Raw genomic sequence first — 15,887 nt, forward strand, 5'->3', positions numbered from 1 at the left:
TTTGTTGATTATGTTTGTAGGTTTTGACATTATTAATTTGGAGAGGACTATTATTATATGCACCAGTCTTCTTGGATCAAATTTTGTGGATCGAGAAATTTTATTTATATTGACTGTTTTCATCAAAAATCCTCATTAAGAATTGGATGAGACTAATTACAATGTATTTTTCACGTTTATACATGATAAAACTGTGAGCACTTCTTAGGCATCTAAAGATTCCTCTGTTTTTTAGATCACTATATTGCAGAGGTCAATAAAGTAAAACCCCACAGATCAAATCTGGCCTGATGCCTCTTTTTGTAGGGCTGTAAGCTAAATATGATTTTTTACAGTTGAATATTTGTAACCTATTCGATGATAGGAAATGTAAACCGTGAATCCCAATCAAGAAAAATGTTGCCTGCTACCCCAAAATAATTTCATTTTCATTAATAGACCTATATTACAAAAATTGTACTCAATTACTATTATTATATTTTGAATTTTGTCATGAAAATTTTGCAAATTTGGTGGGGGTTTTTAATATAAATATTACATAATATTATGGATTTTGCCTCTTGGCCCCAAAACGCTAAAATACTTACTGTCTGGCCCTTTACAGTAAAGTTTGCCAACCCCCTGCTCTATTGCATTGCTGACCTGATTCTTTTGAACATTTAAAGTCTGCCTATTCCACACTACCCGGCCCATTGGCGTTACAAGGAACAAATGGGGAGGAGTGAGGTCAGTATGTTCTTTATGTGAAAATTGTGGAATCAAATATCCATCTTCAGTTGGGAAAGCAGCAAGTTGGGTGAGTCCAGTCACGCTGTCGTGAAGAGAGAGAGCTCTTCAAGCTGTAACATATTATGTCAAATGAAAACACAAGTTGATGTAAGTTTTCATATGTTCCCCCCCCCACACACTTTTTTTCTTATTAAAGTATAAATCTAACATTTTGGAAAAGCCAAAACATCATTGCTCTCAGAGCATCCGCATTTGAGGGACACAGTGCGTTTTGAAACTTGGGAGAGCTGGAAGGCGTTTTCCTTTCTCCTGCTGAAGTTAGCTCCTTTTTCTTTCCTTTGACAGATGAGGAAAAAGAAAACAATAGAGCATCCAAGCCCCACTCCACTCCTGCTACTCTGCAATGGTAAGTTCCGTCTTTAGCAAGTTCTCTCTCGACGTGATGGTCCTAGAACTGTATCGTTCCACCGGTAGGACAGCGTATCACTTGCCTATTTCGACATCGTCATGATGACCTGACATCCCATAGCCTATCTGCAATCTATTGAAGTAGCAGGTATTTGTAAAATGCTCGACGTGCATCTATCTAGCTTGGAGATTTGAATCTTCATATTTACTTTATTTTGGGGTAGATTTTTTTTCCCCATCATCAAAACACTGGAAAGGACTAGATTCCACATGGTTGCTATTAATTGATTTTAATGGAATCCGTTCCTCCAGTTACTAAAGTCAGAGCAACGGAGCTGTTCACCCCTACTAATGAGCCCTTAATGAATTAACAAATGACTTGCGACTACAATTATTTGAACACTAATAACATTAATAAGAATTATCTACTAGAGTGGCTTCTTCTTCAATATTTAGAATTCCTGGACTTGATGTAATATTTAATGCTGTTGTTTAATGAGTTGCACTCACGTTTGATAATTACAGGTAAATTCTCCTCTAAGAGCCTGACTTAGAAAATACGTTGTAGCTGTGAACACCAGAGCTGTGAGGGCCTGAGGTTCACCCCTCAGAGGTCCTAGTCAGTTAAGGGTTATTATTCCCCTAGCCCTGCAGCCCAGCAAACCTGGAGGGAAAGAGAAGCAGGAGGGGAAGGAAACTCACATCGGTTCTGCGCTAGCCTCCTCGCTGGGCACTTTGCACACACGCCTCATTGCATTCTCGCAGTTCTGTGAAGCTGGTATGGCTGTGCGCATTTTACAGATGAGGAAAGAAAGGCTTAGACGGTCAAGTCTTTTGCCCGAATACACACACGAACACACAGCCAGGAAGCTGCAGAGGCAGGAACCTGGCGGGGTCTCTTTAACCGGAAAGCCCAGGCTTTGGAAGAAAGGAAGAGGAAAATCAGGAAGAGTGGAAGGGAGAGGACAGATCAGAAGAGGAGGCAGACGGGCTTTAATGAGCAAATCATATTAGATTCTCTAGTCTGATCCAGCCACAGGTGAGAGGAAAACAGCGCTGAGAGAAATCCTTCCGGAGCGTAACTCAATCTCGTCGAATAAGAGTCTCAACAGCCAACTCATTTTGCTTCAAGGATAGCAAAGGTGGTGTTCAGGAGCTCCATGTCCAGCCCTTCGGCCCGTTTCCATCTGTTTGTCCCTCCATTCTTTGTCTCGTTGCATTTGCTGCTTTTTGTTTTATTTAAAAATCTACTCTCACTTCCCTGGTCAAATCTCCCCTTGCGCATTTCCCCGCAAATTATGGCCACACAAATTCCCAAAATGCCAGGACATCAAATGAGACATCAACATTAAGGAGTTTGAGTGGGAGTTTCTAGAAGTGCAAGGAATCAACAGACATTCCTGCTTTAATAACCTGAACATGTTGTACATTTCACAATAACAACTTTGAAAGGGACTGGATGAAAATCACCTCGTTCATGTCTGTTTTTCAATGATTCTCTGACATCTGCCTGGCAACGGCGAGACTGTAGACAGTGCACTCTCTTAAGTCAGACTGCCAGGAACGAACTCCCGGCCCTGCTACTTTCCAGCTGCGTAACCTCGAGCGAGGTCTTTAACCTCTCTGTGCCTCACTTGACTCACCTATAAAGTGAGGGTAGCAGTGGTGTCTACCTCACAGGGTAGTCACAAAGAGGAAATGAGTGAATGTGTACAAAGGGTTTGAACAGCGTGTGGCATAGAGCAGGTGCTCAGTAAACATGACCACCCATTGCCAGCTCAGCATATCCTGTCCTTCTGAGTCCCACAAGGACATCTGGAGCAGAGCCTCTCTCCTTCCTGACATAGGCAGTCCGTAATTCTACTGTACCTACTTCTACACAAAATATCTGGTTTTCTAAATAAAGGGTCACATAGATCATCTCAGAAGAAATTCAATCCTCCAATTTACAAAGTTAGGCAGTGGATTTTTTTTTTCTTATGATATATCAGCTTTCGAGGCCAAATCAGATTTGAAAATATGTTAACTATAGTCTTATCCAGAGGCATCAAGTTGTTCAAACATCAAATTGTCCTTCAATTCCATTTATTTTTAAGATAGAATTTCAGTCATTAACTAAGTGAAAAAATGTTTACCGAGCACCTACTATGTACAAGGTCTGTTCTAGGCTCTGGGAATGCAGTGATGAATAAGCTGGACCAAGAATGGGGGCCGAAGAGGCTTCCACATTCACGCAGGGGGTTCTGAGGCTGAGATGGCCCACCATGGATGACGAGAAAGAAGGCAATGAATACAGGCCTTTCTTTCCCCACCTTGTCCATCACCGGACGTAGGCTGACCCCAGGGAGGGTATGTTCTGCTGAGGACAACCCCCCAGGAACCGATCTCAGTCTTGAAGGGTGACCTGGACACACAGCACAGCATCTATTACACTCTCCAGGGTGGGAGCAGGCTAAGCTTGTTCATGGAAGTACAGAAAACGGCCTGTGTGGTTGGAGCATGGCGAGCAAGGTCAAGAGCAATACAGATGAGGTGGAGGAGGAGCGAAGGGGAGAGGGTCTTTAAACGGCAGGGGGGAAAAGTAGGACGTTTCTCTAAACTCAGATAGGAACGGTCATACTTAAAACAGTGGTGGAGGACATGTGACCTCCTATATAAAGTTCCACATAAGGAAATTCTTTCAGGCTATAGTTTCAGTAAAAAAACAAACAACAAAGCAAAACGATCTCTCAAAAGGAACTGGATGCACTCTCCATTTTAGAGAGAAAGTGACATAATTTATAACAGGTCCTTCTTTGCTCTGGCCGCCAGGGAGTCCAGAGCTAAATTTAATGTTTACGTACTTGTCGACCTCTTTAAAATTTTGTTAGCTTTTTAGGAAAGGGCAAGGTACAAATAAATGGAAGGAATACACATTTTTATTTACACAATATATTTCCTTATCAAAAAACAAGAATATTAAAGATAAGGCTGAATTCTTCATGTAATTCCTTGCTCCTTCCCCTAAAGCAACCCTGATACCAGTGAGAACTCTGTGTGTGTGTGTGTGTGTGTGTGTGTGTGTGTGTGTGTGTGTACGTGTACATACATACGTACTGGTGACTATGTACCATCCCTGGCCTATGCATTTATACGCATATGCGCTGATAAGAGTTTCTGAACTCTGACTTTCTATTTAGTACTTTCTCTTTTTTAAAAAGAACTGCAGACATACCACACTAAAAATATTGTCATACGGCCCGGCACACGATAACGATCCGTTTGCTTTCCTTCTCAGTGAAGTGTCCTGGAGCTGAACCCCACATTAGTCCATAAAGAACCACTCCACTGTGACTGCCTCTCAGTGATCCACTAGGACAGCGGCAGAATTTACTTCGCTGTTTCTCTCTTGTTGAGTCCAAATCTCAACTTCGCCATCACAAGTAGGGCCCCAAAGAACATCTTCCTGTGTCCCCCTTGCGTACCCGCTGGAGTGTTTCTCCTGGAAGGGTGTCAGTGAGTGGAAGTCCTCGGTGCATGTTAGTGGATTGTGAGCTTGCCCACTCCAATGGCTTTACGATTTTATGTCTCTACTGGCAGAGTGACATAGTGTTTTTGTTTGTTTGTTTGTTGCTTGTTTTTCAAATAGGAACCTAGCTCCACAATATGGCATCTCATTCTCCGAGGCATTTACACCCTTCATGTTGTCTCCTCTCTCCTGTGCAGCCCCTCAGGATGCTGAGGAAAGGACGCTGGCCTCACCATCGAGGCAGCCACTGCCTGACAGTGCCGAGCTCTCCTGGGACACGTGGCCTGTTTTTGGAGTGGGGTTAGGAGCCATTCGCTTCACCACCTTCCCCTCACCTTGCCCTGAGCCTTCCCACTGCCTTAGAGACCATCCCTGCTCTAAGAACGAATAATACAGCTGCCGAGCAGCCTAAAATAACCAAGGCCACGTGATCCGGAGGCAGCTCCCGGCAGAAAACAGGCAAATATTGTCAGACGCCTTCTGCCAAACACTCTCCAGCATCCTCGGTCACGAGGGTTAGTGAAGCCCAACCCGCTGGGGATGGTGAGCGCTGCTGGAATCCTGGCCGCACAATACCCTCTATTCATGCGGAGGATTTTGGAATGGAGAGCGGCCTGTTCCCCCATCCTGGCCTACTTGCTGCCAGCCATGTGCCCCTGCTCAGCCCCACCCTCTCACACACCTCCCCGGTCGCCTGGGTCACTCCCAGTGGCCCATGTGCTGCCAGGGTGGACCCATTTTCCTTCGCAGCAATTTACAGAGGTAACAAGGCCCTTCGCCAGAGGAAGAGGGTAGAAGACCAACTTGTCACTTTTTTGGCGGCATTTTCTTTTCTTTTGGGAAAAAAAAAATAATAGAAATGAGGCCCTGGGCCCTGGGTGGTTGGTTGATAGGCTTTCAACATTTCACATTAATATGGAGCAAAGTAAATTAGTGTTTCTCTTTTAAATGTTCCTGGAGGCCAGAGGTAGAAGATCGGGCTTGGTACTGTTCCAAAGAAGTACACTGAAATTTTCGACGAGGTCATGGCTCCCAGACCAGACCCATGGGGTGTAACCAATACCTGATGTTTTGCACCCATTTCTGACTTGAGCCTTTCTTCAGCGGTGACGCAACATTATTTACTTTCCTAATGCGAGTTCCAGAAGGGGAGGCTGAACATTTTTAGCTCTGAAAGCAACCAGAGGTGCTGGATAATGCCAAGGTGTGATTGTGTCCCGCCGGGAGCCTCGGCCACAGATGGAGAAAGGATAACCGAGCGGGACAACGCAAGAGCGTAAATGTCTCCGCGCGAGGTGCGGTGTTGTGGAGCTGGGTTCCTACTTAGAAAGAGGTGGGGGGAGGGATTTTGCGCTGTGGTTAAGACGTTTTAACATGGTAAAGCTACTTGAGTGGGCAGTTTTGTAATCCCAATAACATTGTCATCCGTGCATCCAGCAGTTCTGTTTCTTGCTAGCGACATGGAGAAACACTCCCGCTGGAGCGCAGGGAGGCGCGGATGAGGACGTCCTTTGCAGCCCTACCTTTAACATAGAGACAGGGAGCGGATGCGAAGGGAAGATGCAGAGGGATGGGTTTTGGGGTAGCAAATGGTGTCTCTGACAACCTCAGCAACCAGTTATTCTGTTCAGCAAAGTTAAAAAAAAAAAAAAATCCTGGAGCCTTTCGGTAAAATAGAAGAAAAAAGTTTTCTGTGTTAGACATGTGTACAAGGACCCGAGCAGTGGAGACTTTGAACAGAAAGCCCATGTGTACATATAAGAAAACAAGCTCAAAACGAGAACGGAGGGAATAATTACTCTGGGTGCTGAAACATTTGCTCTTCATTATAAAGTGCTAATACAAAGCTTCCTCCTTGCGCCCTTTGGACACTGCACGCCGAAACCTTGTGAGGCGATCTTTTAAAAACCTACACGGCAGATAATGACTCATGTTGGCCAGTAGACCGAGTTCATTATCTCGCCGTAATAGGATAGGCTCAATTCAAATATGATCGAGTTGTTGAATAGAACATCAGAAAATGGAAGAAGTGGGGAATTTCTTTGTGATCATTAAAAATATCCAGGTATAATGGAGTATTGTTCACCATGTCAGGCTAATGACACCCTCTAAAAGTGAGGAGGAAAAGGGGAAATTTTGTCAGATACGGAGAGAAGTAATTAACTGCCTTTCTCTCTGCCCTGCCTTGGTCAGGGAAGCGGACATTCCAATTAGCAACTTGAGCACACCCACGGGCCCTCTGGATTTCGTGAGGAGGTTTGGGGAAAGGTGTCATGATGCTATATTCCTGCAAAAACTCATCGAGCATCAAAGTTGCCCCCAAGGCCAATTACATCTGTTTGTCACTGGAGCTTATTAAAATGCTTCCTAGTCATAAGCCACCTCGACACCTCAAGGTGAAGAAGCTCTGGTAAGAGGAACGAAAACATGGGTAGAGATGTAATTATTTAGAAGGCAGCTGACCTTTGGCAGGTAGCGGCTTCATTAGCTCAGCCTGCGCGATCTGTGACTTACGCCCATTCAATTCAAATAGTTTGCTGCTGCTATAGGTACATTTAATGAAACGCATTTTAACTTTGATCGTGCACTCTAACCCTGATCTCTGGGCCAGATTGAATGAGCAAACAAGCCACAAGTACAGCAAATAGAAACTGAGGCACGGGGGGCCTTACGTAACTAATGAGTAGGGGAGCCAGGAATCTACCTGGGAGCCTGTGCTCTTCCACACCGCGTTTGGAAGCGTTATTTGCCCCTATAACTCACTTTGGTGTCTTTTAATCTTAGAGATTAATCTTCGAGCCCCTGTTCAACCCAGTTAGGAACCCAAGAACTTGCCTGGGTTGCTCCTACCCTTCTCGCATTGGGAGACCTGTTATTAGCTCTGCCCTCACGGCCAGCCTTTCAATTCATGCTCCATCATTTCTAGCCTGGACTATTTTAATTGCTCCTAACTGGTCTCATTTCATTCATTCATTCGTTCATTCAACAAATACTAATTATTTAGCCGCTATGTGCCAGGCTTCACTAGTCCGCCCACCATAGCGGTGCCAGAGTGACCTTTCCAAAGAATCAATTTAATCATGCCACTCTCATGATTAAAAAAAAAAAAACTTAATTGTCCCCCTATCATTTTACAGGATCATATGCCTTTTATAAGATGAATTCTGAATGGTTTGAAATACATGTTTGTTAAATGTGCCCCTGGGTTTTTCTGGCCAAAATTAATTTTAGGAAGTCATTAGCAAAGATAAGGAAAAAGGGATACTCTCCCCCACCTCACAGCCTGTCATGCACCAAGTTCTGGCTGCCCAAATTGTTCACGTGTCTGCTTTAACCCGGAAAATGTTCCACAGCCATCCAAAGAGCTTTTTAAGGAAATTGCTTGACAGAACTGTCACCTAGTCTAAGATGAAACCTATGAAACTTGGATTTTTTTTTTTTTAACATTCTTTTCTACTCAATCCATTGCTGGCAAATAGAACATATTAGGTTTTAAATTAATGTCAGTTACTGTCGTTATCGGTGATATCGTTATTATTCCTACAGCATCCCAGAAACACTAGGGTCTTCTAGCCTCCGAGTCTTTATTTTTTTCAGTTCTCGGAGTATCATGCCTTCGCCTTCTGAAAATTACACTTTTGTAGTTAACTCTTCCACTTCAGGAGTTGCTAAACTCTTATGCCAGGCCATATTCTCCAGTGGACATTTAAATATGCTCCATGCCCCTCCCCCGTAGTCCTTTCCTTTTAGATAGTCCTTTACAAGCCTCCTTCTCCACTTAGACCACTGTCTCCATCGTCCAAAGCACATGCCACATTCGTCTCTCATCCTCGCTGGGGATCCTGTCCTTCTACTGTGGAGAATCCCACAGTGGTACCGAGTGAGACACACTCTCCCATCGACTAGCTAGCCACGTGGCCATGGGCAGATGGGTGCCAATCTCAGAGCCTCAGTTTCCTCATCTAAAACATGAGTATAATACCTGCCTCATGGGGTTATCGTGAGATTCGAATGAGATGAAATGAGATACCCAGTGCCTGGCACCTGGTGAGAGCTCAGCAGATGCTGGCTGCTGTTGCTACCAAGTGACAACCCCAATTAATCCATGAAACCCGAATCATCTGCTCTCATAAGACGAATCTTTGTTTTCTCGCCTTCGACTGCACCTGTGGTCAACAGCTTATAGTACTTAAATATTCTTAGTTCTGTGCATTACTTTTCCCCGATTAGACTGCAAAATAAACTAGGGCATAGATCCTGGCTGACGTCAACACAAGAGCCTACAGGAGCCAGACAAGGAACAGAAAATAGATCGGGTGTAAGAAAAACAGGGGGGAGTGAGGATTCTGGCCAGTGCGAGGGCACATGTAACTCTGGCCAATTGTTGTCATACGGGAAGATGGGCCCAGTGTTGCCAGATCTCAGCCTTTTCACAAGAAGCCAGAAATCCAGATTCTAATGCGAAATGTCCTGAATTTTAAAAGCTGGGCCAACACCGCTCAGGCTAAACAAAGCATGTCTGTGTGACCCTGGTCTGTCAAGCCGCCTCGTTCAGATGGCCCCTACAGGTTTGTGTGGATGCTTGTGTGGACCTCTGAACTCGCTTTTATGGAGAAACAATACCACGGATAGCATTTAGGGATCCAGGCGAAGCTAGGAGGCCGATTCCCGTTCGCGCCAGATCTCACGCTTAGGACAGTCCTGTGAAACCTAATCTCCGTGTGAAACCATTTCCCCCCAGGGAACACAGTCAGCCTTCCAAGGTGTGATTCTGGGGACACGTATACTAGAGTGGCAGCCGTGTCAGGGCAGGACCTTCGTTTCATTCACTGCCATTTCCTTAATGTTTGGAACGCTGCCTGGCACCCAATACGTATTTGTAAAAGTAAAGATTACCTGTGTCTTCATCCATCCGTCCACCATTCATCTGTTCTCCATATGCGAACAAGGTCCCTCTTGTCCACTGTGGTATCCGCAGCACCTGGCAGGTGGTCAGAGATCAATAACTATTTGTTGAATGAATATATGACTGAAACCATATATTCATCAGGCATGTATTGAGTACCTGCCACGTGCTAAGGAATACGCTGGACTTCCAGGGTGCAGAAGTGACTCAGACGCCATCCCGGCCTCAAGGAATTAGTTTGCCTAGAACCGATTGCATAAAGTATTTCTTAACACACTTCTAAAAATGTCAAGAGTTACTCAATATCCCCCTTCCCAGAAGAGGGAGGGCGGTGGATGAGATGACCTGGGACCGTCCGGGACCCGGCCTTTGCGTCGACCCGAGCATCTCTGGGGTCGTGTCCATCTGTGGGGCGCGGACGCGAACGATCGAACTGGTTTTCTTTCGCCCGCATGTCGAGATGAGCCCAACGACCGCTGCCCTTTCAAGCGGGTACCTCGGGAGGCCGCGTCCTCGTTCCACTTCGGTTACGCCAGCGCTGGACCACTTCCTTGGCCAGTGCCCTCGGGGGATGTTAGAAGCCACTCAGGGACACTTATTTCATCGCTCTAGAATCATGACTTATTTTTCTCCACCCTCCCCCCCCACCACCCCCCACAAAAAAATAAATAAATAAAATGTTTGGGAGGAAAGGGTTGTTCCAGTCACTTTATCCCTCAGACTCGGTTCTACATTACTTTGGGTCGTTTCCTAAAACCCAATGCATGATCAGAGGAGAAATATTTTCTGCTGGTAAGCTTTTCGGACAGTGTGTATACCCCAGGCTCTGAAGGCATCAGAGCCCAAACAGAATATCCCCAAACTGTCACGTGCCCCAGTAGTTCTGTTGGAGGAAGTGTTTAACCTTCTCATGTGTCTGTGACAAAGGAGGCAGGGGTCTTTTGGATGCCTACATTCTGGTGGTGTTTGAGTTAAAGAGGGGAAAAAAAAAAGATAAACGCTATCTAGTTTACTTTTACCCACTATCTATTTCACATTCTGGACATATAGGAGCCCAGAAATGTTTTATGGAGAAGAAAAATAGATGATAATGAGGTCCAACATCTACTGAGTACTTGGCATGCTGGCCACATGTCACACATTACATCCGGTCACCACAACAACCTTATGGGGCAGTTATAGTCGTCACCTCCGAGGGAAACTGAGGCCTGAGGTTAAGTAACTTGCCCAAGGTCACCAAGCCAGCAGGTGATAAGGCTGGGATTTAAACCCAAGTAGAACTTCCTTACTCCGAACCCCTAACCTATACTCATTAAGAAGGTCATGGGTAGAGAATCACATGATCCTAGCACAGCAGAGACGGCACTCCTAAAGAAACTGGGAGGTTCGGCTCCCCACTGTGGGGAGGAGACCGCCCTTCAGGCAGCAGGTCAGGGGCTGTCCAGCCGGCAACCTCTGCTGGGGCATTTGTTTTCCCAGGCCGTCCCCATCACTGCTCTCGTTAGCCGGGAAGCCCTCTAAGATTTTGACACCTATTCGAAATGGTTACTTGAAAGAGCGTGCAGTTCAAAGCTTGGCCAAGTGGGGAGCCTATAAGACACCATATTACTTTTGGAGTTTTGGGGAACTCGATCCACCCAGAATGTAGCGAAGCCAGTGACAGCACAGGGGAGAGGGACTGAGAATTTGGGCTGAAAAAGTGACCTCAGCTCATACCGACGGGGACCAGGAGTCTGATCCTGCCAACCTGCGAACTCCATCATGACCTCGGGCATGTTGCTCTGTCCTCCTGGGCCTCGCCTTCCCCAGCTGTGGGGAGAGAGTTGTTACCTGAGTCGGCCCAGCTCTGAAAGAGCTCTAGAAAGAACATGCCCTCTCGCTGGGGTCGCTCATCAGACATGTATTTCCCCAGGCTGGAGGAGAACTATGAGATCGCGGAAGGCGTCTGCATTCCCCGAAGTGCCCTCTACATGCACTACCTGGATTTCTGCGAGAAGAACGACACTCAGCCCGTCAACGCTGCCAGCTTCGGAAAGGTGAGTCCAGCCCAACCAAGCGTATTCCTTATTTTCCCTCCTTTAAGTACTTTATGCGCAGTTTTTAATCGTGTTACTCGTTTTCCGTTTTTTGTTTTTTAATTACCAAAGTAAACATTTGGTAACCTTTCTGTAATACTTCACAGTAAAAAGTTCAAACACTTGTTAACAAAGGAATACCAAACCAAATACCAAAACAAAGTATTCAAAGCTTCGAACAATTCAGACAGGTTATAAAGGAAAAAGTGGATGGTCTAACTTGGATTTCCTCGGTACTTAATTTGCAGAAAGTAACTTCTTTCCTCTGAGAGGCAAATATTGAACTCACAAGTGTGTTCTGTGTGTGTCGGTAAGCCTAGGACGCGAGGACCGCCTGTCTTCGTAATGTGAAAGCCTTAGAGAAACTAGGAAGCGGCCTGGCATCTTTGGCTTAGATGGCTGGGGGTCCTCTGCCGGGAGTGGGGGTGTCTGTAGTATCGCTGCAGGCCTGACTGTTCTCCGTCCGTCTTATGCTAAAACTATATTCCACGCGTAGGGCCGTGTCTACACAAAATTGCCGTCGCGGACCATTCCTATTTAACAGGCCAAGGAAAGCTGTCGGAGCACTTCGAGACCGATCTTTCGCGTATGTGAGAGATCAAAATCTAGGTTTTTACACCTGCAAAAGACCCCATTCGATCCGAGTCAGCGCGTCTCCGTTCCTCCTCCTTTCGTTCGCTTCTTTTTCCGTCGTCTACTTTTTGCTGCGTCCGATACTACCACATGGGCGGGCTCGTTCTGCGCTCCTCCTCGCTGGTTTTCAGAGCGCAGAGACGGCAAGAAGCGAAGTGGCAGAGAGAAGTCAGCGTGTAAGTTTCAAGGATTCCCTTTTCAGATCCCTGACAGATGAATCATCATCAGGGGGGAAAAAAAAGAAAAAGAAAAAGAAAGCGTGGTGTCAGGCCTGAGCCAACCCCCTGGAGAGTCCAAAACCGAGTGCCTGAGAATTGGCCACATAGAACGGGGAAAATGTTTTTTGTGATGCGTTCACACCCCTTCTCCAAAGTGAAAATCATTTTTTTTTTAAATTAAAAGTCAGTGGAGAAACGGCCTTTGCCGTTTCATTCTTTCATGTCTTCAGTCCATCGGTGTTAGTTGAGATGGGCCGTGTGGCAGGCGCCGTGTTAGGCAGCAGAGACCCAGAAGGAAACCCCGTGTGGATCCTGCTGTGGAGGGGCTCGCAGACCAGGGAGGGGGACCCTGAGCCCCTCAGGTGAGAGAGGGAAAGGCACACCAGGAAGGCGTGGGATCCCCGAGCTCTGTCATGGGCCTGTGGTCCTGGAACGTTCCCTCGCATCTGCACATTCCCTTGAAGCGGCCACAGATAAGGCCTCTAAGATGGAGGTCCGGGTGGGGCGAACCGGAAGACCAAGAGTCCTAGCTCTCCTGGACTTCTCATTTAACCTCTCTGAGCCCCCTCCCTCCCAGCCGGGAAGCAGGAATTAGCACCTCCCTTCTCCACGGGGAAGTGCCAGATGCAAGTACGAGGATGTCAGTGGGTGATGTGAAGTGTCGCTCACTCTGTCATCTAATTGTTCAGATATTTAGTGACACCTGCCACGTGCCATTACAACTGTCATCGTGAATTCTCCATGAGACGTTTGTGCACAGATACAAATAGCCATTCGTTAGCTTAGAGTCTATAAAAAGCAAAAGCAAAAACAAACCAAAAAAACCCCTTACTGTTTCTAGAAACTCCAATTTACCTGTGTGAGGACCTTCTGTTCCTTTTTTCTCAAATACATTTGTCACCCTGGTTTCTTTAGGGTTTCTTTAACCTCATAATATAAATAAAATGTATTTAACCCCACCCCTCCATCCAGAACCCCAGTTCCGCTCCTACTTTAAGTCTCAAGCCTGCTCCCAAGACTTCAGCAAATCACAGGGCACTTGTATTCTTAGTCACCTTGACGTGGGACTTTTCCTTCTGCACCTACCACCTCTCTCTACACCTGTGTTGTTTAGTACAGTAGCCACCAGCCACGTGTGGTTGTTTAGCTTACACAAAATTAAAAACTAAGTTCTTCAGCCAACATGGCCTCCCGCCTCCCCACTGCATGGGGTCCTCCACGCGCCAGTTCCCCACAGCTAGACCCAGCCCTCCCTACTCCTCCACCTCTTCCCCCTCCCTCTGGCCCCCCTCCCTCCTCTCCCCGCTCCTTCCTGGGACAGCCCCCAGCAAATGTTCCTCTGTCTTCCAATCCTCGGTTTCTGCTGACATCTTTTCCCACAGGTCCCATTTACCCCACATGACTATTCGAAGTATTTTCCCAAATAATAAGTTTTCTCCCTAAGAAGAATTACGGTGCCAGTTGCTTCCAAAATAGTCATGAAAACAACAAGCATTTGAACTTCATCTTACGTTCAGTCCAAACTCTAGGAAACACTCTAGTGGCATAGAAAGCACCAGGGCGAAAGCTCCTCAGCTGTCCTGACATCAGTTTCAAATGGGAATCGGGAACCAGGGCCGTCCTGGTAGGTGCAGGACACAGGTGGCTGCTGAGGGCAGGCTCCACACTGAGCTGGTCGGAGTGAAATCCCAGACAGAGCTGTGTCCCCTCCCCCCCCCCCAGGGCCCCTGGCATGCTGCAGCTGCTGCGTCCTTACCTCGGGGTGTGACTGCGGACAGTCTTCCTTTGAGCAGATCCGCCCAACCTTATGATCCATCTATGAACTTGTAACTCAGGGCAGGCGAGGTTCAATATTTCAACTTACTTTTGAGAGGCAATGTGATTGGTGGTATTCTCCCCACCCAGCGTGCAGGTGAGCTGAGATGAACCAGACACCAGCCTGAAACTCTCCCCCTCTCCCCTCCCCCCGGCCCTGCACCCCCTACCACGTCTCCTGGCTGCAAGTGGAGGGTAGCAATCGCTTTGCTGCAAGCAGGACCCGAAGCAGAGATTCTCTTCCCAACACCGTGGCCAGGCTCTGCAAGACATGGCTTCCAGTAATGTCATATTGACCCCAGGTCCTGGAATTAATTTCGGATTTGCAGAGAATGCCGATGCTTCTAGCTGAACTGGGCTTTGCCTGCTTTTCCTGTTGCCTTGGGTAATGAAAGGTCACCCGACTTGGAGTCACTTAACTTTCTGAGCTCCCATCTTTAGATGGAAGTCACCCCTCACCAAGTGTCTCTAGGGATAAAATGGGACAGAGCTTATGAGAGCATTTTTGTAAAACCGTAAAGCTCTACCAACGAAAGAAATTGTCGTTGCCTAAAATTGGCCTCACTTCACCCTCTCTGTGTCTCACCATGTTTTATTTTTCTTTATAGCACTTATCACCGTCTGAAGTAATAGATACATATACATAAATATAGGATATAGCACTTAGCACTAATATATATTATATATAATTACCTATAGTATATATTTAACACATTATCATTATAGTATATATTGTCTGTTATATTGTATACATTATAATGTGTGTGTGTATATATATACATTGTATAGTATACATTATATTGTATACATTATAATTGTACATAATTATATAACTATTACATATAACATATATACTTATGGTACAGCTAGCTACATATGTTAGTTGCTTGTGTTTTATCTGATTCTTTCTCTAGAATGGAAGCTCCACGAGGACTTTTTTGTTCATTAGGAATCCCCAGCTCTCAGAATAGTGCCTGGCACATGATAGGTGCTCAGCTATATGTTAAAGATTGAATAACTTCTATTAGTCGTCTTTGCCAGGGACCATATCAATCATTGGACTTATGTGAATTTGTTTAACTTGTAGGGTAACCGTATGAGATTGGCATTGTACCCATTTTCCATTAGCCCATTTGCTGCGTAGAGGTGAACTCGTTAAGGTACCAGGGGAAACTGGCTGTATTTTTACTTACGCCAAAGCACCCACCTCCCGAGTCCTCTGTCCAGCCTTCCTGCTGTGCCTTCTGATGACATGGGGGAAACCTCCCCAGTGTCTGACCACGCTCAGCCATCACATCGGCTGGATAATTAAAATTCAATGAAAAAGTCTAGTTCGGTCCAATTTAAAACTTCCATCTCACATTGAAGTCAGAGCCTCTGCCTCCCCGTGCCTCAGAATTTGCTCTGTGAAGGAGCAGTGGGGTCGGCTTGCTTGCTCCTGGCTCCCCCAAGGTCAGGGGAGGAGGGTGGTTTAGAGGAAAGACATCAAGAGTCATTTCGACCAGCTGGTGCTCTTTGAGTTTTCCTCCCAGCTATCAGTGCCCTCTGCCAGCATCGCCGTCCCTGTGCTGGGGGAAGGGGTCCAGCCATGGGTT

At 46.2% G+C, this 15,887-nt stretch overlaps 1 protein-coding gene across 2 annotated transcripts in view; it reads left to right on the forward strand.

Moving 5' to 3' along the window:
* The window catches only part of RFX4 (regulatory factor X4), a 137,764-nt gene that overhangs the window by 42,411 nt on the left and 79,466 nt on the right, over positions 1 to 15,887 (forward strand). For both annotated transcript variants that reach the window (XM_016148069.2, XM_016148070.2), the window contains exons 3-4: positions 1,075 to 1,135; positions 11,464 to 11,587. In XM_016148069.2, coding sequence (XP_016003555.2) covers positions 1,075 to 1,135; positions 11,464 to 11,587 — 185 coding nt within the window. The remainder of the gene's footprint in view (positions 1 to 1,074; positions 1,136 to 11,463; positions 11,588 to 15,887) is intronic.

This window comes from Rousettus aegyptiacus, unplaced genomic scaffold (genome assembly GCF_014176215.1).
Source record: "Rousettus aegyptiacus isolate mRouAeg1 unplaced genomic scaffold, mRouAeg1.p scaffold_m13_p_2, whole genome shotgun sequence".
Classification (NCBI taxonomy): Eukaryota; Metazoa; Chordata; class Mammalia; order Chiroptera; family Pteropodidae; genus Rousettus; species Rousettus aegyptiacus.